At 34.5% G+C, this 24,643-nt stretch overlaps 1 protein-coding gene across 12 annotated transcripts in view; it reads left to right on the forward strand.

Annotated features, from left to right (window-relative positions):
• The window catches only part of PHF14 (PHD finger protein 14), a 201,320-nt gene that overhangs the window by 75,100 nt on the left and 101,577 nt on the right, over positions 1-24,643 (forward strand). For 8 of the 12 annotated variants that reach the window (XR_002646530.2, XR_016394355.1, XM_022587093.3 and 5 more), the window contains exons 15-16: positions 14,579-14,629; positions 14,751-14,872. The exons of 1 other annotated variant lie outside the window; for it this stretch is intronic. Coding sequence is in view for 9 of the 11 variants with exons in the window: in XM_022587093.3 (XP_022442801.1) it covers positions 14,579-14,629; positions 14,751-14,872 (173 nt within the window). In the remaining 2 variants the exon portion in view is untranslated. 3 more of the 12 variants (XM_089917662.1, XM_089917663.1, XM_022587117.2) reach the window with 3 other exon arrangements.

The following is a 24,643-nucleotide window of genomic DNA, read 5'->3' on the forward strand; positions in this document are numbered from 1 at the left end:
TGCTTCAAATATGAGGTTACAGACATGGAACTCTCCAGGGAAAGGGGACTGTGGGGAATGTGGTTTCCACCCTTAGACAGACTAAGCAAGGGTGGTGGGGGTGGTGGTGTGTGCCAGACTGACCACAGACAATCTAGCATAGTAACCAACTGCAGCTTAAAAAGTGCTTAATGTAGTGCTTACTTGGCACGCGGTGGGTGCCCTAAAAAGCAACATTTTCAGACTCCTTTCCCCACCCCCACTCCTGCCCCCTTTCCTTTCCTCTTAGAGGACTTGTGATACCGTCTTCATCCATATTCTCCCAGCTCTGAGCCCTCTGCAAGGCAAGCTTGAAGTTCTTAATAAAACGGTTATATGCATCACTGACAGCATAAATACAGACCTGAAGAGTTATAAAATACCAAGAGGATAACCTCAGTGTAGGCCAAAGAGGGTGAACGTGGGCTTTTTACAGGCTTAGCAGTATTTAAAAGAGAGAGAGAGAGAAGTTTAACTCCTTCCCTAGCTTGCTGAATATCCAGTGGAGCCCTCACCGTGTTTGCCGTTGATTTACAGGTGAGTCACAGGTTTTTTCTCACCCTTGTATTTCTTTTCATTTCTTTCTTTTTTTAGTTAATTAAAAGGAAGCATGAGAGAAGTAGAGAATCTTAAAAGATAAAGGTTCTTGTGATAGATGTCAGCATTGTTAACTTAATGACTCTCTTCCTCTGTTCCTCTTATAAAAGCTACACAAATGAGTATAGGGCTTTTCTCATTAGAGATTTTGACAAAGAGAGTCCCTTTTATTTTGATTACATTAAGCAATTCTTTCTTCCAGAATTCCTACAATTTATACCATCCATTGCCAATGTATATTTCAGAAGTCAGCTTTGATGTAATTTATTTATTTTTTAGTGGTTGAGCCTATGCTTTGGATCCATAGATTCAGTATAAATGGTATAATACCACTTTATAAAATAATAACTGTCATATGTCTAATTATACATTCTGGAGAAAGCTAGCAGTTTTCTCTAATGGTTTTAACTTCTGCGTTAGCCAGTAATAATAATTGGGGATAATTTTTAAATATAGTTTTCATTTACTGTAGGAATGAAAATGTTTTGTTTGGGGAACTGGGATCTCATTTATCATAATATAATTCAGCTTCTTTTGCTCTGGGAGAATTGCTTTACTTCTCCTGCATGAAAGCCTTTTTATAGGTATTAGTTTTATATACCTAGCGCACCTTTAAATGTAAAATGACCATACTTCATACATACTGTTTTCCTTTGATTCCTATATTAGATAAAATATTTTTTCTCAAACTTCTTAAAATGTTACGTGGTTCTAATCTTTCAACTATGAATTTTTATTATAGTACTTTCTTTCTACTAGTTTAAAATAGTATCTTTTTCCTTCCACTTTTCCAGTTTGTTTCTATGGCATCAAGCCAGAACAACTTGTAATACCACTGACCTTGTAGGTTGCGGTTTTAGTGATATGTGATGCATTCACTGTCTAGTATCACACAGTCTGTTTTATGATGTTATAGTATTCTAGTTTTAAGACTTAATTGCTTTGTTTTTTACACCTTTACGGATCCCAGTAATTCTGTATTTATTTCATCTCCCCTGATTTTGCTAATTTTCAGCTTTATCTCACATCGCTTAGAGGGTAGATAGTGACTTGTAATGCATACAACACAATTCTCAGCCTCAGTGGTTTGATCTTTATTTTGTCCTCTTGGGAAAACCTTCAGAGTCCAGTGAAGGGAAGACAGTACTTTAAGATGAACTTCTGTTTATAATGTGTAGAAGCATGAATTGATGTTATATTTTCTTCACAATTGTCAAAATTGTAGGTAATTATCTTTTGTGTGAGTGCTTTATATTTATTCCTGAGTTTAATAGTTAAGCAGTAAAAATTGCCTGCGTGGGAATCCACGTCTTTCCATACTCTCTGGTCTTTGTGACTCCTTGCCCTACTCTTGAACCATGGATCAGGTTAACTTTTTCGGTATACACCTACTGAGCAACTAACGAGGTAAGGCACTGGGCAGTAGATGCTGAATAGAACTCTAAAGTGAAGACATGGTCTATGTCCTCAAAGAACTATGGTGATAGAAAGTTGACCCTCAAATAATGTAATATAAACTAGAAGGTAGAGTGTCCATATGAGAGGTACATTAAATTACCCTAGAGGTAACATAACTGAAATGGAAGAGGAAAGGCAGAAGATTGAGGTGAGCAACAAAACTAGAAGTTGACTATTAATACTAGTAGGAAAGTATTCTACTGGCTGAGAAAGTCTTTATTTTCCACTGCCCCAAACCTTTGAATTAAGAGGTTGAAATTTTTAAAGTAACAGCAAGCTGAACACCTGTAAAAGCATTGGAGCCTTTAGCATAAAATTTAGTGTAAAAATTTTGAACCACATTTAGATATCATCTAACACCCGTATTTGTCTTTCTTACAATATGTTTTTATGATAGGCATCTTGATGGCTGGCAACAGCTTCTTGCATTAGTAACTTGGCAAAATTTTAAAGAAGTTAATTGGATCAAATCTTAATAGCTTAGTGTTAGTACAGATTCACTTATCAATTAAGGTTCTTGATGATTAATGACTTAGAGCACCTTCAGCAAAAAGTCACTTAATATTTCATTCATTCAGTTTTTTCAGATAAATAGGTGTGAACATTTTTTAGGATAGGTCATTTCTCTTTAAATTTTTCCTGTGTTAAGGAAATTTTGATCATTAGTATATTGATTGATTGAAGTGTTTTTTTTAACTTAACTAACTTTCTCACATTTATTTAATTAGAAATATATATGGATATGACTTCTAATTATACTTGAGAAAATAATCAACCGTTTAAAATGTAATGGTATTTTCCTCTCTAGGACAATTTTTTTGTAGCATTATTCCCTGTAAAAGATAAATGGTACAAAATCAAATTCTTAAGTGTTTTAGACAGCATCAAAACCTGTAAGATAGCCTAGTGTGTGGTGGAAAGTACCTGGACTAGCACATGATAAATTCGAATTCTGGTCCATACTCTGGCAATAACCCTGTATGTGGCCTTGGATAAGTAATTTAACTTACCCTGTTTGCGATCAATATCCTCATTTATAAAATAAATTAGATGATCTGCAATCTTTTCTAGAACCAAAAGTCTCTTTCTAAATTTCACAATTGTATTCATTTTTTATCCCTAAGACTGTTTACGGGAGGGTTAAAATGTACACATCGACATTCAAATAATCTGGAAACGGTAATACTTTGTAATTATACTATACTTCAGGGTTTTAATTTATTTGTGTATTTATTTTATCATTTTAATCATTTTAAATGTACAGTTCAGAGGCATTATGTACATTCACAGGGTTGTGCAACCATCACCACCATCCACTTCCAGAACTTTTTCATCATCCCAAACAGAAACTCCATACCCATTAAACGATAATTCCCTGTTCCTTCTTATGCCCAGCCTCTTGCAACCACCATTCTATTTTCTATCTCTGTCAGTTTGCCTTTTCTGCATACCTCATGTAAGTGACTGGCTTATTTCACTTAGCATAATATCCTCAAGCTTCATCCACGTTGTAGCATGTGTCAGAATTTCATTCCTTTTTAAGGCTGAATTACATTTCTTTGTATGTCTGTACCACATTTTGTTTGTCCATTCATCTGTTGGTGAACACTTGGGTTGCTTCCACCTCTTGACTGTTGTCAGTAATGCTGCTATGAGCATGGGGTATACAAACACCTGTTTGAGTTCCTGCTTTCAGTTCTTTTGGCTATAAACGTAAGAGTATAATTGCTGGATCATATGGTAATTCTGTGTTATACTCTTTGAGTGACTACCAAACTGTTTTCCACAGCACTACACCATTTTACATTTTCACCAGCACTACACAAGGATTCTAATTTCTCCATATTCTTTTTTTTTTTTTTTTTTTTTGCGGTACGCGGGCCGTTCACTGTTGTGGCCTCTCCCATTGCGGCACACAGGCTCTGAACGTGCAGGCTCAGCATCCATGGCTCACGGGCCTAGCCGCTCCGCGGCATGTGGCATCTTCCCGGACCGGGGCATGAACCCGCGTCCCCTGCATCGGCAGGCGGACTCTCAACCACTGCACCACCAGGGAAGCCCTCTCCATATTCTTGCCAACACTTTTTTTTTTTTTTTAGTTTGTTGATAATAGACATCCTAATGGGTGTGATGTTGTATCTCTTAGTTTTGGTTTGCATTTCCCTAATGACTAATGTTGAGCATCTTTTCATGTGTTTATTGGCCATTTGTATATTTTCTTTGGAGAAAAGCTTATTCAAGTCCTTTCTCATTTTTTGATATAGTAGTTTGTCTTGGCATTCTTGTGGAAAATCTGTTAGAAATGTGAGATATAGGGGCTTCCCTGGCAGTCCAGTGGTTTAAGACTCCACGCTTCCACTGTAGGGGGCGTGGGTTCGGTCCCTGGTTGGGGAACTAAGATCCCGTATGCAGCGTGAAATGGTAATACTTTGTGATTTTATTTCACTTTACTTTAGGGTTTTTACTTTTGTTTTATTTTTAAAGATCACATTGGTTGATAACCTTTATTTTTTCCCTTTTTGGCACTTACCTTTATTATAATCATTGTCTTCTGAAAAAATCGTATGAATGATTACAAGAAACATTTGTGATCAAGTGGGCCACCAGATGTATATACTGCAGGGCGACTTATTTTCAAGATTTTATTTTTTTGAAATTTTCCTTTTGCTTCATTTACAAGTGACATTTGATTGGCTTAGCCCATTTTCTTCATGATAGAAACTTCCCAAAGATAAAATATTGTTTAAGAATAATAGAGCCATGCTCTCTGAACACTTTATGAACTTTTAAACAATAGCACACTTTTTACCCTATTACTGGTCTAAGGCTGGGTAGGCAGGAGTGAGGCGGATTCTGAAGGAAAGAATACAGTCAGACTGTCTCACTAATTAAGTTTTGAGGATCCTCATTCATTCAGTTTATTTTTAAAGAAAGGAATGAATAGTTTTAAAAATAAACCATTTGCCCTTCATTGTATTTTCAATTTGTTTAGTTTCTTTGAATCTAAGACTGAGTCTTCTCATAGCCTTCAACTACCTTGTAAAATATCTCTGATAGACAGTTTTCCGTATGGTCAGCCATGTCAGATAATTTCTTAGATATTTTCTCTGAGCCCTCTCTGCTCCAGCTCTAATGTGAATTGTTTTTTTTTATGTTATCCTTGAACTTTATTTCATCATCATCCTGGTAATTCCTTTTAACCTTTGGTGGGTGGAATTTTCTGTTGCTTGCATTTCAGTTTCTTTTTTCATTTAGTCCCTGATCTTGATGGGGCAATGCTTTCAATGACTTATTGAGTAAAGATTAATGAGAGGTAAATTTTTTGAGATGTTACATGTCTAAAAATTTTTAAATTTCTTATACTTTATTAGTTATTTGGCTGTGTATAAAATACTGCATATTTTTTAAAGCATCACTCTACTGACTCCTGGCTTCCAGTATTGCTTTCTGCATTTCTAACTTTTTTTTCCCCTTCTCTTGAAACACTTAGGATTTTCTCTTTCTGAGTTAGGATGAGTATGTACTTTCTCTGTTTCTTTTAATAGTAGATGTTCTTATTTCATGATTGCAAAGACTTCTTTTATATCTTTATGAATATTAGTTATATTTTCAAAATTTTTTTCTGTATCGTGCATTGTCTGTGTTTCCTGTGGTTTCATTATTTCTATTCATGTTCATCTCTTTCATATTGATGCTTTCAGATGCCTAAGGATCTTTGGATGTCCACTCCTATTTTGTTCTAAAAAAGGTAATTAAGTTTGTATAGGGCTGATAAACCCATTGTTTTCCCTGTAGTGTGATTTTATGATTAGGGGGCTTTTTCTTTGGGAACCTTCTTAATGTCAGTATCTGTAGGTTTTTTCCACAATAATTCAGTAGAAGTATTCTCTCATCTCCTAACTGATAGGTATAATTTTGACTGTCAGACTCCTGGACAGGTGAGGAGAAAGGGGCTAAAGGTCTCATGGTTTAGAAAGCAGAATTGCATTTAAGCTTCCTGGTTTCTGTTTGCTACCTCATTGCTCCCTTCTCTGTGCCTGATAAACCCTTGTACAGAGTCTGTCTGGTTCTTTTTCTCCAGAGGATATGCCTACTGTGTCCTATGGGAGAAGGGTAATCTCTTGACTGCATAGAGAGGGAGTGAAATCCTTATACTTTTATGTTCTTGAAGTTTAACCCAAAGTAGCATTTTATTTCTTACCTATGCACGTTTGTGTGATTGTAATATACTTAGGGATTTTGTTTTTCAAGTGTTAACTACTGTTAAATGCCCCATTTCCATCTATAGGATGATAGTTTTAATAAATTCATTTAGTGTATAAATTTGATTTCCACAGTGTTGAGTATTGTAGGCAGAATAATGCGCCCCCGCAAAGATATCCGTGTCCTAATCCCCAGAACCTGTTTATGTGTTACCTTACATGGCAGAAGGGGCTTTGCAGGTATGATTAAAGTTATGGACCTTGAGATGGGAAGATTCAGCAGTATTATGTGGGCTCAAACTAATTACATGTGGACCTAAAAGGCGAGGACCTTCCCTGACTGTAAGTGAGAGGGAGATGTGACTACAGACAATGGGTCTGAGATATATAGCATCCCTGCCTTTAAAGATGGAAGAAGGGGGTCTTGGACCAAGGAATGTTGGCAATCTCTAGGAGATGGAATAACCAAGCAAACTGATTCTCTTCCTAGAGCCTCCAGAAAGGAATGCAGCCTGCCAACACCTTGATTTTAGCCCAGCGACACTTGTGTTGTATCGCTGTTTTTTTTTTTTTTTTTTTTTTCGGTACGCGGGCCTCTCACTGTTGTGGCCTCTCCCATTGCGGAGCACGAGCTCCGGACGCGCAGGCTCAGCGGCCATGGCTCATGGGCCCAGCCGCTCCGCGGCATGTGGGATCTTCGCGGACTGGGGCACGAACCCGTGTCCCCTGCATCGGCAAGCAGACTCTCAACCACTGAGCCACCAGGGAAGCCCACACTGTGTTTTGTTTTGTTTTGTTTTGTTTTTTTTTGCGGTATGCAGGCCTCTCAGTGTTGTGGCCTCTCCCGTTGCGGAGCACAGGCTCCGGACGCGGAGGCTCAGTGGCAATGGCTCATGGGCCCAGCCGCTCCGCAGCATGTGGGATCTTCCCGGACTGGGGCACGAACCCATGTCCCCTGCATCGGCAGGCAGACTCTCAACCACTGCGCCACCAGGGAAGCCCCTCACTGTGGTTTTGATATGCATTTCTTTGTTGGCTAATGGTACTGTTGATATTGTAAAAGAAAAAAAAAATGGTGCAGGCCCTTTTCCCTTTCTGCTATCTATGCTATGTTACATAGTGCAAAAATGATGTTCTAATTGGACTCTTTAACAAATGAAAAATGACAGAGATTGTAGATCTGTTGTAAAGTGTTAATTAATCCTCTGTCATTATTGCCATCATCCCTCAATTTTAGCTCATATGAACTAAGAAAGCAAAACCTAATGTGATACTATGATGAAGTTCTAGAAAAGCACTCTGAGGAGTAATTAATTGAAACATTGTACACATAGCACTATTTTATTTTGCTGCCCTTGTCACAAGTGTAATTACGTTTTTTTGGTATGTTTATTAGTTTAATAAATGAATAAACAGACTCTTTACATAATAAAGACCTGGTCATTTATCTTTAAATATTTAAATTTCTGTTACATGAATTCTAGGATAAGTTCAGATAGTAAAACTGGGACCAACAATTAGAACTGTGTCATATGGAACATGCTTCCTTGTTATCCAGAATAATTGAGGCTATATGACTATCAGGGATATTTTTGGAAGAGTTATCTGCATTGGGTAGAGAGTATTGTATGAAATAATATTTGATTTTAATTTTAAGATGCTTGTGAAATAATCATGATTAAATTCATTTGACCTCAGTATGTTGCGGGTTTCTTCTTTACATTTCTAGTCCAATAGCCATCTTTATTCTCACAGTTACTCAGCAGCCTGGTTATCTAGGTACCTCATGCCTTCACTTAGAGTTCCAGTATCTTTTCTCGATCCTATGTTCAGTTATTTTAGTAATGCTTTTGCTGCTGTCCTTGATTCTTTTATCCTCTTGCCAATCTGAACTCTTTCTTTTTCCATTCCTGCCTGAGGGTTGCCAGAGTCACACGTAAGTGTGTTCCTTTGAGAATTTTTTTTTCCAATTTGTTAGGCATTTTCTCCATACACATCTTTAAGGTGAATGTAGTTTTATATCATTATTAAGGGCATTAAAATTATGACTGATTCTTAAATTTAAGAACAGTTTTGATTATAGTGAGATTTTGGAAGATCTGAGCAGTATGTGACTGTTTTTATCCTTCACTTTAGTTGCACTTACCGTATTTATAAATCATTATCCATTTAATTGTTTGGTATCTGTAGACTCATGGACCTGAACCCAGGTGGACAGGAGCTGTCCTGTTCACCACTATATGCATTACCTACCACAGAAGGTACTTAGTTTGTATTGCACAAATGAGTTCTTTTCTCTTCCACTGTGGCTATGCGTCTGAAGACAGTGTACTTTGAAAGTGTCTTTTTTTCTGGCCCTTTATACTTAGGAAGGGAATTAGTCCCTTTCTCCATGTATATTAATCATATTTCATTGGTGAAACTATAGAATTACTCTAAAGGTAGCCTGGGATACTTCTTTTTAAAGTACCTTGTTAGACATTTTCTCTGCATTTTTTTTTTTAAATGTGGAAACTTTTCACTTGCTTTTAGAGAAGGAAATTACTTTTTTTTGCTGTTTTGCGGTACGTGGGCCTCTCACTGCTGTGGCCTCTCCCGTTGCGGAGCACAGGCTCCGGACGCGCAGGCTCAGCGGCCATGGCTCACGGGCCCAGCTGCTCCGCGGCACGTGGGATTCTCCCGGACCGGGGCACAAACCTGTGTCCCCTGCATCGGCAGGCAGACTCTCAACCACTGCGCCATCAGGGAAGCCCAGGAAATTACTTTCGAAGAAAATATAAATTAGCTTAATGTTCCTTTGAAGTTACTTTAAAATTGACCTTTGTACTTTTTGGCATATTTTCTAATAACTTTAATGTAACTTGAAAGCTTTCAGATTTTCTTTTCGTTTTCTTTTCACTCTATGTCATCTAGTGACTTTTCATCTTTTATACAAGTGCCAAAGGGACTTGTTGAGACTATCTTTCCATAGTCTTTTACACAGTGTATCATCTTCTACTCTCTTTGAAGTTGTCAGATCTTTCTTCCTGTCTCATACATTTTTATATTGTTTTGTATCCCTCCTTTTTTGGGAAGATAAATGCAGTAAAAAGTCAAAGTACTTTTTAGCAGCTTTGATTGAAACCATATTGTTTTTCAGGATGCATCTTTTCTTATAGATCATTTTTTTGGAAATAGACTTAAACACATCGTTAATCTGTTTTCCATTTTATTTAACAGTATAAATCAATAGCCTGTTAAAAGTGCAGTCTTCATTTGAGAGATAATCAAATATCCTAGAGTCTGTTTTCGTTATGTTTGTTTTTAAAATATTTTTTAGATGCTAGTTCAGTAGAAATATAGAAACGTTTAGATTCAGCCCTATTGAAATGACTAAAGTGTACTAGGCATTCATGATGCCCATGTCTTAATTTACTTGTTATCTTTATACTAATTGTTTTGATTAAATTAATGCAGTTCTGGGAAGAAAGGGTTATACATGGGGGCTTTAGATATCAGAGTTATTATTGAATTTATTATCAGACCCAAGGTGACCTCTGAAGTACTAAACAGATTATATAACCTGTGTCTGTCACAGAACCTTAGAAGAAACCCTAGCAAAAATTTTTGTGGTGAACTAAACCATACTTAAGTCACTTTGGCTCACTTGGAAGAGATCCACTGTGAGTGTCCTTAGGGCAAGTAATCGTATTCAGAACCCCAAGGCTTCTGCTATGCTTTTTGCCTCCTGGAAATTCATCATTTTTATTTATTTCCAGGAGCATGGAATAAAGGGAACAGGGACGAGGCAGAGCTTCAGGATTTTACTTATTTTGAATATACCGTTATCTATGAGAAGAGTTTTATAGAAACATTTATTATGTAGGATGTATCTTTTATATTTTTAGGCTTGTGGTTATTTTAATTAATAGTGTTAAGCCAATTAGATCATGATGTTCTTTTTATTTTCCACCTATTTTCCTAACCCTGTTAATATAAATTAGATTAGATAAAAAGAAACTCTACAGCCAACTGACAAGAAGGGAAGACACTCATTTTGGGGGATCACCATTCCATCTGTTGTATGCCAATAGCCCAACAGAAACTGGTGGTGCTTTTGTTATATATGTAACATTTTTCTTTTGAATATTTTATTAGCTTTAATATATGATTGTTTTCAATACATTGTTTTATAATTGGAAAACAAATACTTTTTAAGGAAATACATATACTGTATATATTTCATTGAAGCATTTTGAACAGCTGCCAGACAGCCCCAACATTTATTCCTCAGCATAAATCTGAAGATATTTTAGCTTGACAGGTTTTCAAGGTTTGGCTGTTGTCCTAATTAACATTGAATTTGGAATTTTCTCATAAACAAGCATTTTCTCTTTTTATATATAAATTACGTAGGAGGGTATCTTTATGTTTCATCTAACCATGTATGGGTTATTTATTGTCATTTGTATAAATATTGATTTGTCATCAAAAAAATAAGTGTTGAATTTAGAGAAATCAGTGTACAAATGAATATGTGAAATCCATCTTAGTGATCTCAAAGATGCTGAGACACTGTCTTTTAGTTTTAAATTTAGTTCATTTGTGAAATGAATCATTCTAACCTTGGAAAAATCATCATGCATCTGACTTAATTATAAATTAAAACAACCCAGCTCTAAACAATTAATTAAAATTTGTTGCATGTTTTCTAGTCCAAATGAGTGAAGTTATTGAAACATTTAATTATTTGTCTTAGGTGAATAAGCTATTAAAATGATGCCTATAGTTAAAAATGTTTTATTCTCTCCTAACTTAGATACATTGTCTCTAATATCATGCCACTCTTTGTGGATGATTTTATCACATCCTGTTTTCAAGTAAATGTACCAAAGACAGATAAAGAGCCAGATGATCTAAGCAGCTCAGATTGTCAGTGTTCCCTAAGAAAATAAAGTTCTTAAAAACTAAAAAAGAAGAAAAAAATAGGAATGTGTCAAGATTTGGAATGATTTTCAAACTTTCTTTTACTTTTAACAAAAGGAAGCACAATTTGGAAATATACCGTCAATCATTTGGAATATCTAGATAATTTATCTGTGTTAAGTTCTAAAGCACATATTTGTTAAATAATGTTTTTCCTTCTTCCACACCCTGTGTTCTCCCTTCTGCTTTATTTATCTTGTTTCTAAAATAGTGTCAGCCTCAATGTATACCATGAAATGACAACCTGGTTACAAATACTTCTGTACATCTAAGGTGGGGCAAGCTCTTTGATTATTGAAATTATTATTTGATTATTGAAATTTGTTGGATGAGCCAAGCATGGTTTTTTTCTTTTTTCCATCGTTTCTCCCTCTTTTTAACTCCCCTTATATTTTCTGATTCATTCAGGGATACCATGTTTAAGATATCTTATCTGTTATGATTGTAGGCAGGTATGAGTTATAACAGTTACAGTTGCTGCCACTTCATTACAACTAGAAAAAACCCCCACAACTCTCAGCATTTTCTTTGTTGGGGAACTTGATATTGTGAAACATTGTGTTTGGATTAAATCCTCTTATTTTCAATTTTTGGAAATACTAGTTGTGTGGTAAATGCTAAGGCAAGTTATTTCGGTAATGGATCATGTTAGTCATTGCATGTATAAGGTACCAAATTGGATAGAATATAGTGTCAGTTTGAAGTATTGAGGTCTCCTCTCCATTGGGTAAATTGTCTTATTTACTTGTTTCAAAATATAAAAACTCTTCATTTACGCATCACGGTATTACAGTTTATTTACATATTCAAGTGAGAATAAGAGATTTGCTTTCTTATGATAATTTGCTCATCTCTATTTGGGATTAAATTTAATCTTGGATTTGTCATGCAAGAAAAATCACTGAATTGAGAGTTGAGAGACCTGGGTTGAAGTTTACCTCTGTCAGTTTTCAGCTGTCTGATCATCAAGTCATTTCCCTGGCCTGCTATCTCAGAGCTCTAAGATGCTGTAATTTCGTATTGCTTGTAACAACTCTGGTTTTCTGGCTAGAATTTGTTTATGTTGCTTATGTTTAGTTATTTAAAATTACTGCAGGAATACATCAATGATTACCTTTTTGTAATACTGATACATGCATTTAAAATGACTGTTTTAGATAATTATATTTTTATTCATTTAAAAATATTTAATAAAATATAATAAAAAGGAATTTATAAATGCAGAGGTATGTAACTATGTCATTGTGTGATAGGATCATTCTGTGGCATTATGCTTTTTGATGCTAACTGCAGTATGGGTTTGAAGAACTTCCAATTGACGGAATCAAACCAGATGTTCAAAGATTTAAAGTATTAATCAGAAATGGTAAATAATTATATATCTTCAAAAGAATTGAAAACATGAACTTGGAGCATTCACACATATACTTCAAAAATTAATTCAGTGATTAGATGATTCAAAAACTAGATGACTCAACAAAAGATGGGTTGAATGAAGAAAATATGGAAATGTGTGAAGGCCTTTTGAGCATTCTTTATATATTTATAGAATTAAGATAAGTAATTTGAATATTTTCCCTTTGATATTGGTTATTAATTTTGATCACCTTTTTGAAATGGATGGCTATATGCATAAATTATGCAAATTGAAAATAGATTACCAGAGAAGGGAACAATAATTTACCCTTTTTGTCAGTTGTTTTATCATTTGTATTATCTAGCGTGTTCATCTGTGAGTTTTAATCGAAACACTTATTATTTATTTTATTAAAACAAATTTATTGAACTTTTATGTAATATGTATTGTATTAAATTTAAGTCTAGAAAGATGAATATGACATGGTCCTTACCAGTTTTGGGATAAATTGCACTGGGGGACAGAAATTGAAGCATGAGGAAAGGAGTGTCACAGAGGGGAAAGATGACTATACAAAGGGCTAGCCATAAGGTTTTAATTAGGACTTGGAGAAGTGTTGTCAATATTAAGGGCTGTTTTCAAACTTCAATGTGTGTATGACTTACTTGGGGATCTTTTTAAATGGCAGGTTCTCTAGTTCAGTATGTTGTTCCGGGCATGAGATTCTTCATTTCTAACTAACTCCCTGGGGATGCCAGTGCTTATGAACCATGATTGATATTTTGAGGAGCAAGGCTTAGTACTAATTCTTTGGAAGTAAGAACAGATGTAGGGCCTGCATTTAAAACCTTTTCCTAGGTATAGTCTTACTTTTTCTTCCTTATTTCTTCCATAATGTAATTAAAACATACTGATTGGCAATATAAATGTAAATGAATATGTAGTCTATAAATTTACTTATTTTGAACGGCTAATTTAGTCAACTCTTGGTTATCTAGGGGCAGATTAAACAGAGTACAGTTAGCCTGGGTACTGAATAACAAGTGACTCGGTATTGTAGAGAATTGAAATGACAGTAATTTAGAAAAACATGAATGTTTTTTATATTGGACAGCAATTCTCTTTAGAATTATTTGGTACCTACTCTAACGTGGGAATGATCTTTGATCTCAACAGTCAGGTAAAGTAATTTTGGGGAGTGGTGCCTCCTTTTTCTTCCAGTCTCTCTAAAGAGCAGTGATCTTCACATGGGGATTATAAACCTCCAGAAGCTGTGCTACATGGGTGGAGATTTTTAACATATTGGCTGCAAATCCTATTGTACTTATATTACTTTCAAACATATGGATGTCATCTTTCAAATGGGAAATGTGTTCCAAAATACAGGATATAAATTTTAAGGAAATAAGCTTGAGTCACTTATACCATGTTTTTTTTAGTTAGTTTTATTTTAACTAGGATTGGGAGACATCTGAGACCTTTGCCTCCCACTTATTTACAGCTGTTAAAGATTGTTTCTTTATGTTATTCAAACCTGTTTGTGCACGCACGCACACACACACAGAGGCATACAATAGATGTGAGTCCAGGTTTAGCATTTTAGCTCTAGAAGTCGTGTAAGTTATGAAAATTTAAATGTTCTGCATAAATCATCATTGTGTGATGTGTATGAGGTGTTCAGAAATATTCAAGCTAATTTTGTAGAACTTATTTTTCTTATCAGATACCTGTGTTATTTAACAGTAAAACACTGTCACTGTTGAGTGTATTTAATTTGTCTTGTGTTTATTTCCTCTGGCATAAATTGTAATAAAGTGCAATAGAGCAGTACAGCATTAATTAGAAATGCTAATTTTCCAAGTGCTTAACCGAAGCAGTAACATTTAACAGAGAAAATTTATTTTTATTATTAATTAAACATTAGATATTTTTGTGGATTTTTCTTTTTTTTTTTTCTTTCTTTCTTTTTTTTTTTTTTTAGAGAACCAGAGGACGAAAACGAAGCTTCATTCCTGAGGAAGAAAAACATGAGGTTGGAATAAGTTAAGCATATTTTACACAATCTAAATTTGAGAAACTTTCTTGCTTAAAATTATTTCTGTTTACCTCATATCCTGATTTTATGTTTTGTTTCATCCTCCCTTGTATGGCAGGAGAGAGTTCCTAGAGAGAGGAGACAAAGGCAGTCTGTATTACAAAAGAAGCCCAAGGCTGAGGATTTACGAACTGAATGTGCCACTTGCAAGGGAACTGGAGACAATGAAAACCTTGTCAGGTAAGCTGGATGCTGAGACCTTGGCTTTGGGGGATTAAGGCTCCATCTTCTTCATTTTCTCATCACAGATATAATGGGGAAAGCAAATCACAGCATAGGACCTTTCTTAAAGTCTTATTTAGTGGAAACAGTACTTCAGAAACAGATTTCATCCACTTAGTAACCTGCCACACATGGTTATTCTCTGGATTTAGATGTAATTAAGAGTGATTATCTGGATTTTGAACAAAAGAGAATTAATTTTCCATTGACAAGAGAAGTTGACCATGCTCTGCATATAGAGGCCACAAAAATATATAATTTGATCCAAACCCTTTGTGCTAAGATTACTATGTTTTATCTCATAAAACAATAAAATTACTAAGTTCTGTTAGCATATTATAAAAGTTGAAGTTTATTAGAGATAATGATGACAGATACTTTTTCTTGACAAAAACTTCGTTAGCACTTCCTTATCATTTTTCAAAACAATGTGTTAAATGCTTCTCTCTTATGAAATAAAGAAAGGTGAAAAGATGGCCTAGATAGACATTTTTTGTTTTTTGTTTGGTTTTCTTCTTTGCTTCTTTGTTTTGTTCTGTTACTTTTTTTTTTTTTTAAATCAGACATAATTCTAATCAGGAATCTCAGCTGATACGGCACAGTGGCTATTCCTGAGGGTCCAGAGACTGCTAATTTTAGCCATTTGCCTCTCTTGCTGAGATGAAGAAATTGCTCAAAGCCCTGGGTGAGATGAAGGAGTGGGGGGGTGATCAAAAGGGGACCTCATCTAAATAAAAGAGGTATCCTCTTTTCAAAGGACAGTGACACAAAGAATCTTTTAGTATGTTACAGGAACGCTTTCTGATTTCCTTCAAAAATTGTCTTTTGATAAAGCCCTATTGAACTAACTCATGGCACAGAAATTAAATGTTTCAAAAAGAGTAAGTTGATAAAATGCATATTAGTACTGTTACAGGATTTTAAATATTTGCTTCCAAAATGATGTCATTAAAAGTATAATTTGTTTGTTTTAATTCCTCAAGTAAAGGCACCTGGTTTTAAATTTCATGAGGTTTTTATAATGTTGCTGAGGAAGGTAATGAGAAAGTAAAAATTCCAGTAAAGAAATACAAAGTGCTTCAACAAAGTTGAGAAAGTCTGTCATATTAGGCCACTGTTTTTTGAAGTAGTTTGTGTAGAATATCATGAGAGCTCTCCTGGAGGTTAAACTCATTTAAGTTTAAGGTAAATTAGTTCTAATGTCAGAAGATACACATGAATAATTCTGACTGCAACATAATTTTCTGATTTATGTAAAAAAAGGAAAGCATAAGCATAACAGAGTGGAGTACATAGAACAACAAAAATAAAAGAAAAAATTATAAAAACAGTCTTACGTAATGAAGAAAAATTCAGTCTAGAAGAAAATTCCCATGGGGGTTGAGGGTGGCATTATAGGGCATGATCATTTTGAAACACTAGTTAAAAACTTAAGAGACCTGGTTATACTCTTTAATTACTTAAACCTATGTAAATATCTACCTCTAATTTATTTTTTTAAGATAGTAGCTTGATTCAGGCCTTGTTGCTGTAGGCCCTATATGTTTTTGCCAGGTTTTTATTTTATTTTTTTGGTCATGTATTTGAAAGAAAGAACCTAGGAAATAAGTACAGTTTTATTTCAAAAGCCACCTAATACAAGAGCATCTCCAAGACATTGTATTATATAGTTGTTTTAAAAAAAATAGGTATCGGGCTTCCCTGGTGGTGCAGTGGTTGAGAATCCGCCTGCCGATGCAGGGGACACGGGTTCGTGCCCCGGTCCGGAAAGACCCCACATGCCGCAGAGCGGCTAGGCCCGTGAGCCATGGCCGCTGAGCCTGCGTGTCCAGAGCCTGTGCTGCACAACGGGAGAGCCCACAACAGTGAGAGGCCCGCGTACTGCAAAAAAAAAAAAAAAAAAAAAAAAAAAAAATAGGTATCATCTTTCTTTGATTCTTGATAAGATTTTTAATTAATATGAGCCTTTCCTCTCATTTAATTAGTTCCTGTTATAAAATTTTCATCCTTAATTACATTATTATAACATTCCAGTGTCTGGGGTTTTTGTGAAAGTCTCGTGAAAGGTAAAGATATTTTTGTTACTCTAGAAATGATGGGTATACAAAGTCTTTTTCCTTGGTTTTGCCTTGTTAAGAAGATAACATCACAGATTTTATGCAAAGGTTTTAAAAAGGTTATGAAGAGGGAATTAAATGTTTTATAAATATTATATATTAATAATGTTTCTGAGGATAAAACAAGCTGGATACACATTCAGTTTAAGCACATTGCTCTTGGGATAAAGAATTTTATGTAGAATTTCATGTGTTTAAAAAGGTACTCATAAGCTAATATCTGCCATTTCCCTTAACATCTCTTTTATTTAGTAATTGGCACCATCATTTTTGCAGATCTGCCCCAAAAGCCCATACTTTTATGATTAAGTTGCATCTTAAATATTATGTATACATGCTATTTTTAACTTTATTTTAAGACATTTTAAATTACACTTTATTTTCCCTAAAGATATATTTCAGTGCTTGATCATTATACTTACTATGTATGTCTATTAAGTTCTCTTATAAAATTAAACTTCTTGGATCATAATTTAATTAATTTACTTAATTTTTTATTGAATTTACTGTATTTTCTCAAGTTCCTCTGAACTAATATACATGACTCTTTAGAATCAGCAGTTTAGCAGTTTTGATTTTGAAACCACACTTCTCTATGTAATTCAGGCTGTATAAAAAATTTCTTTCTTATTTTTTTCCTTTCTATTTCAGTTATTTGTATATATGTATACGTTAATTTACATGTATAATTTTTTAATATCACTAGGAAATTGCATTCAATTTATCAGTTCACTGTAATAATAGGTTCCAAATGTTATTTTCTGTTTTGTCTTTAAGTTTTTCTCAGGCCTTTGCCAAGTAATTTAGTATTTCTGGGTCTTAGTTTTTCCCTCTGTTGTACATGATCAGAATTGTACTATGCTCCATTACAGGCTTTGTGAGTAATTCTGTATGAAATAGTAGGGCAGTGATATTACTTAGTAATTTAAAGAATACAGGGCTTCCCTGGTGGCGCAGTGGTTGAGAGTCCGCCTGCCGATGCAGGGGACATGGGTTCGTGCCCCAGTTCGGGAAGATACCACATGCCGCAGAGCGGCTGGGCCCGTGAGCCATGGCCGCTGAGCCTGCGCGTCCGGAGCCTGTGCTCCGCAACGGGAGAGGCCACAACAGTGAGAGGCCCGCGTACCGCCAAAAAAAAAAAAAAAAAGAATACATATATGTGGGCTCTGAAATAAGGGTTCCTGTTGGTAAATATGATACAGTAATAATATAAATGCATATTTTTTACTTTTCAGAGAATGTGCATGTTTTTGTATTTAATTATTCCTGCAATATGGAGGACAAAAAATTTGAATTTGTTGAAACACATTCCCTAAAACGATTAGACTAATAAACTATTTCCGCTAAACATGGGAAATATGAAAATTACCACAGGTGTTAAAGACAAAGATTGTTTACAGTATCATATGTTTTTTTTTTTAAAAATATTGCTTCCTATTTTTGCCATCTACTTTTTAAACTTAATTAAAATTTGTCTGCAAAGTTTACAGTTGAAAATATATTCCTTTATGTTATTTAGTGCAATTAAATGCTGAAGGCCAAATTGAAACTGCCTTGGAATTGTGAGGTCTTTTGGGGTATTTATCTCCTTGCTGTGCATGTTCATTGTTGGAGGTAGTTTTGAGCCTTTAGTGATATCTTACTTGGTTTTGCTTCCACAGTTCCTGGGACATTTAATGCTCAGTAAATGCTTGGTAAATGAATGACTATGCCACATAAGTAGTGACTGATTATTCTTTGCTGAATTAATTTAAAAAAAAAACCTTTTACTATTATAATTTATTCCTAGAACAAATTGATCACTCAGTGTAAGTATTTGATGAAGACGTTTAAAAGGCTTAATAAAGGAGGATTACTTTCATGTCACTAAAGAATAGTGGATGAGTTTTTTCTGTGTATTAGGTAAAGAACTAGGAATCACAGAGTTGAGATTAGTTGATACACTCATGTGACAGTAGAAATTATTCTTCTTTTTGAACATAGTTAATTTTCAAAGGATAGATTTTAGAGGTAGGTAGGCTTTTCTTCTCTATAAGTCTTTATTAAACTATCAAATTAGGAATAAGACCAAACTTGTAGGCCTCAAATTTTATCTTAACTGTGTAAACTCATTGTGACACATTTTATTACTTAATGGGAGATAGGAAGGAGCAAAAAGGTCTCCTAAAACTAAGAACCCTTAAAATCCATTGGTCCTCTTAAATAGCATCTTTAATTTTTATCTTGTATTGTGGCCATTACTTAGAAGCAGTGAAGGTAGGAAATGATCTATGAAGCTATTTTACTTTTATAGCTAAGTATACACCATTAAATGTTTGCTCTATTCTCTTCCTTATTTGAAGATATGGCAAGTTATATAGATATTGAACCATTTTGGTTACAAGGTTAGGATGTTTGTTTGGTCTGTTAACAATGTTGTTAGCACTTTTATTTATTTCACAATTTAAACATCTAGCTTCTGAGTGCCTTCCCCAAAACCAAATTTGACGGTATCATAAGTTATTAGGAGCACCAGCACAAATTCATATTTATCAGATTTTTATTTCAAATATTAGTCTCTTTGATAAATCAGATTTTTAAATTTTTAATTACGTGTCCTGTTCTCACTGGTATGGAGGCTTATAGACTGCCTGGGTCATAGTAAGGGGTGTTTTCCCCCAGAGATTTGATTAGACCAACAGAGCAGGGTTTAGTTGTAACTTTAGTTACTGTGTTCACAGAACATAAGATCACTTTAAATAGATTGTTTTAGTGAATGAAATGAAACCTAGTTTCATTTCTTTTAAGAACAATTAAGATTGCATTTGATAGGTTGCTTAAAACAAATAGAATGAATTATTTTATTTTGATTATAGACTTACCAGTTTACTGTTTTTTATGCAGTTTATCACATAGTAATCACTCTAAATGGTAAAATTTGCTTATTCATGTAGGAATATCAAATGATTGTAAAGTGATGGTGCAAATGTATATTATTTGGATACTTATAAACTAGAACTTAGAAACAAATAGAAATTTTAAAGTGATTTGTCATCTAATAAATTTCAAATTATTAAAAACATTTCCTGCACAAAGACATTTCTGGCTAATCTTCTGTTTCTTTTCCTTACTTCTACCAACAATTTCAGGGATAGGTTTTAGGTTTTTGTTTTGTTTTGTCTTGTAACCCTGAGTCAGTGATTGGTATAGTACAAATTACTGTATTCTAAAGGATTGTTTCCAAAGTTTAGATTTCTAATATTTCTTTCAATTATGTGTGGTAAAATATATCCCCTCTTGTCACCCTGATGTCCTGTGTGATATGCCTCTTTCTTCAAGTTTCACTGCTGTTAGCTCTGGAATATGTTTCACTTGGTTTTTCTCACTTGAAAGTATGACCATCTTAAAGGCAAGGTCTCTGTTTTACTTATCTTTACAGCTCCCATGTTCTTACTCCAAGTCACTGAGCAAGGGGTGCCTCCCCATGGTGGTTAGTGACTTACACACTTCATAGGAGGTTGCATTAAGGAATCATTGGCCAGATATTAAATCTTCCTAATTTTTATTTTTAATATAAAATAGATTTTAAATAAAAAGCTGATCTAAACATAGATTTAATATACAAGGCAAAGATAAAGTAGCATATCAAGATGTCTCAGAAAGCATATAGACTTCTTGTAACCCATAGCCTGAGGAAATATGCTGCCGAATTCTTTTAACAGGGAAGATAGGGCTTCCCTGGTGGCGCAGTGGTTGAGAGTCCGCCTGCCGATGCAGGGGACACGGGTTCGTTCCCAGGTCCGGGAAGATCCCACATGCCGCGGAGCGGCTGGGCCCGTGAGCCATGGCCGCTGAGCCTGCGCGTCCGGAGCCTGTGCTCCACAACGGGAGAGGCCACAACAGTGAGAGGCCCACGTACTGCAAAAAAAAAAAAAAAACAGGGAAGATAAGTGTAGCATTCTAAATACAAGCTGATGAAGCATTAGGAATTATTTGAAAATTTAAACAAAGGAATATAATTATGACCTGAAACTTTGTTTTCTTAGATTTTTAACTGTTTAAAAAACTTTTACATTTACGTTATTTTTTAAATAAGCATTATAAGAAATAGTTTATAGAAACAGCTTTTCAAGGAAATTCTGATATGAATACCAAACAATAACATCATCTGATGCTTAAGTAAAATTGAAATTCAATAAAATTCAGAACACCTATTTCTGTCACATTCTGGAGGGTTTAACATAATTATGTCCCTATTTTGAGACAATATTTCTAAATTTTCATTTTGTTTAACAGTTTATTTTTAAGATTTTTGATTTAAAAACAATAAATTATCCATTCTACTTTAGTTTTGAAAGTTTATTATAGTTTTTGAAAACCAGGTCATTTAATTGTATTAACTTAAAAAAAAAAACAACTAGTTAATTGAATTAGCTTAATACCAGAAGTAAAACTCTCTAAGAATGCCAATATTTAATATATGAGTAATGCTAGAATGTGTGAAGAAATCAGCCTGAGCATTAATAAACAAAAGATAGTTTTCTTTCTTTTTTTTTTGTCAAAGATAAGTAGGAAAAAAAATGCAAATATTACAACTATTTAAAGTTTCATAATGTATCACCCTTCCTGATATGTTTTTTTAAAGAGGTATTTTGACAAAATATGATCTTAGTAATTTCGGTATAGACCAAAAAATTAAAAATCAAGTAACAAAAATGGCTGTATCTACTTAGAAACATAATTACATGTGCTTTGTTTCAGTGTTTTTAAATCCAGACTGTGTAAACTACTTAGAGAAACAATAATTCAACTTCCCAAAAGTTGTAAATTCTGAATTAATGATGAAACAAGCTTAAACAGTTTCATGGAAATATTTTTTTCAATTATTAAAATGTATTTATAAATTGTCTTGTCCGATTTAGGTCTCAGGACAATATATTTTTCTATTTGCTCAAGCTTAGAATATATAGGAAGTAGTTTCAGAATTGCCAACCCAAACCTCGGCAAAAAAGTAGATCTAAGTTCAGTAGTTGTTTGGGTGTGTGTGTGTGGTAAAATTTACATACAATGAAATGCCTAAATGTTAAGTGAATAAAGTACTGAATTTTAACAAAAGCATGCACTCATGTAACCCCCATTTCTATCAAAGTATAGAACATTTTCATCACTCCCCAAAAGCTGTGCCCTTTCCTGGTCAGTCCCTCTTCTCAAAGGCAACCACTTTTCTATTTTTTTCCCTTATAAGTTGCCTCCTGTAGAGTTTCATATAAATGGCCTGTTTAGTATTTATTTGATGTCTGCCATTTTAATGAGTGTGTGAGGGAATCCCACTGTGGTTTTAGTTTGCATTACCCTGATGTATAATGATGTTGAGCACATTTTCATGTGCTCACTGGCTATTTGTATGTCTTCCTTTGTGAACTAATTATTTTGCCGATTAAAAAAAAATTGGGTTGTATGTTTAGTATTGAGTTATAGGAGCTTTTAATATGTTATGGATTTAAGTTTTTTTACAAATACATGTTTTTCAAACATATGCTCCTTATCTATGGCCTGCCTATTCATTTTCTTAATGGTGTTAAAGAGCAGGAGTTACTAATTTTACTAAGTCCAGTTTAGCAACTTTTATGATTATTGCTCTTGTTTCCTATCTAAGAAGTCTTGGCCTAGGTCCAGGTCACAAAAATTATCTCCTTTGTTTTCTTCTAGAAGCTTTATGATTTATCTTTTATATCGAGATATGTGATTCATCTGACATAAATTTTTATGGTCTCAGGTAGAGTTAAGGAAGGTTTGTTTATTATCCCATGTGGGTTTCCAGTTTTCCAGCGCCATTTGTTGAAAACGCTTGCCTTTCCACATTAAGTTGCTTTGGTTCCACTGTTAAATATCAATCGACTTTTTAAATGAGGGTCGATTTCTAGACTTTGTGTTGTGTTCCATCAAGCTATGTACTTATTTCTGTGCCAGTACCAGTCGTCTTGATTCTTGAGGCCTTATGATAAGCTCTTTTGTTTTTCTGGATCTTTTGCATCTTCGTATGAGTGTTAGAAAGAGCTTTTTATTTTCATTAAAAAGAATAAAGTCTGTATATAATACCAAAAAAGCACAGGCAGCAACAGCAACAACAAAAATATAGAAGTTGGACTTCATTCAAAATTAAAAATGTTTGTGTATCAAAAGAATCTATCAACAGAGTGAAAAGGCAACCCACAAAATGGGAGAGATATTTGCAAATCATATATCTGATGAGGTATTGATATCAAGAATATAAAAAGCACAAGAAGTCATTCACAGCAATAAGGAAAATACCTGATTAAAAATGAGCAAAGGACTTGAATAGACATTTCTCCAAAGAAGATATACAAAAAAGTAATAAGCACATGAAAAGATGCTAAACATTAATCATTAGTGTAACTCAAATCAAAACCATAATGAGATACTGCTTCAGACCCATTAAAATGGCTATTATTAAACAAACAAACAAAAATAAGTTTTGGGGAGGATGTGGAGAAGAAGGAATTTCATTTCAAAAGAATTGAAAGCAGGGACTTAAAGAGATACTGTACATTCATATTCATGGCAGCATTATTGGCAGTAGCCGAATGGTGGAAGCAACCCAAGTGTCCATCAATGGATGGATGGATAAACAAAATGTGGTATATGCGTACAGTGGGATATTATTCAACCATAACAAGGAAGGAAATTCTGATGCATGCTATAACATGGATGAACATTGGAGACCTTATGCTGAGTGAAATAAGCTAGTCACAAAAGAACAAATGTTGTATGATTCTACTTAATATGGGATACTTAGTCAAGTTCATAGGGAAAGAAAATAGAATGGTGGTTGCCAGGAGCAGGGTGACTGTGGAGTTAGTGTTTAATGGGTACAGAGTTTCAGTTGGGTAAAATGAAAAAGTTCTGGAGGTGGTTGGTGGTGATGGTTGCACAACAGTGTGAAAATACTTAATGCTTCAGAAATATACACTTAAAAATGGTTAAAATGGTAAGTTTTATGTACATTTAACCAAATTTTTTCAAAAGAAGCCTACTGGGATTTTGATTAGCTTTGTGTTGAATACGTGGATGAATTTGGGGGAACATTAACATCTTAACAGTATTGTTTTCTGATCCATGAACTAGGTATATCTCTACATTTATTCAGATTTTCAAATATCCATTATTTTTTCTCATTGGATGTTTTTGTAGTTTTCATTGTAGAAGTCTTGTATGTCTATTATTAAATGTATTCCTAAGTATTTAATGTTTTTTGATGCTATTGTATAAGAATAAAATATGATTTCTTTTAACTGTTTATGCAAGTTTTGAGAGCTACCAGGAGTTGAGGTAGTCAATTAGGATCACAAGCCAAGCTGAAAGTTACAATTAAAATTATTAATTTGTTGCGGTAGTATAAGCAAGAGGCCAAACAGGAAAGGTTGCTGGTTCCCGGAATGTTCCATTTCCCCCCACTGATAAGGGTCTAGTGGATTGGTGCTGAAATGGGGAGGGGTTGGGGCATTAAGCTCACTACTGAGGCAGCCTGGACAGAAGGTCCTTGCTGTTTAATGGACCCAGGGGCTGGAGGGGAGGAAAAGGAGAAGCGGTAGGCAATAGAACAGTACTGAGT

This window comes from Delphinapterus leucas, chromosome 9 (assembly GCF_059928025.1).
Source record: "Delphinapterus leucas isolate spDelLeu-1000000601 "Yukka" chromosome 9, BTC_Dleu_Yukka2, whole genome shotgun sequence".
NCBI classification, from domain to species: Eukaryota; Metazoa; Chordata; class Mammalia; order Artiodactyla; family Monodontidae; genus Delphinapterus; species Delphinapterus leucas.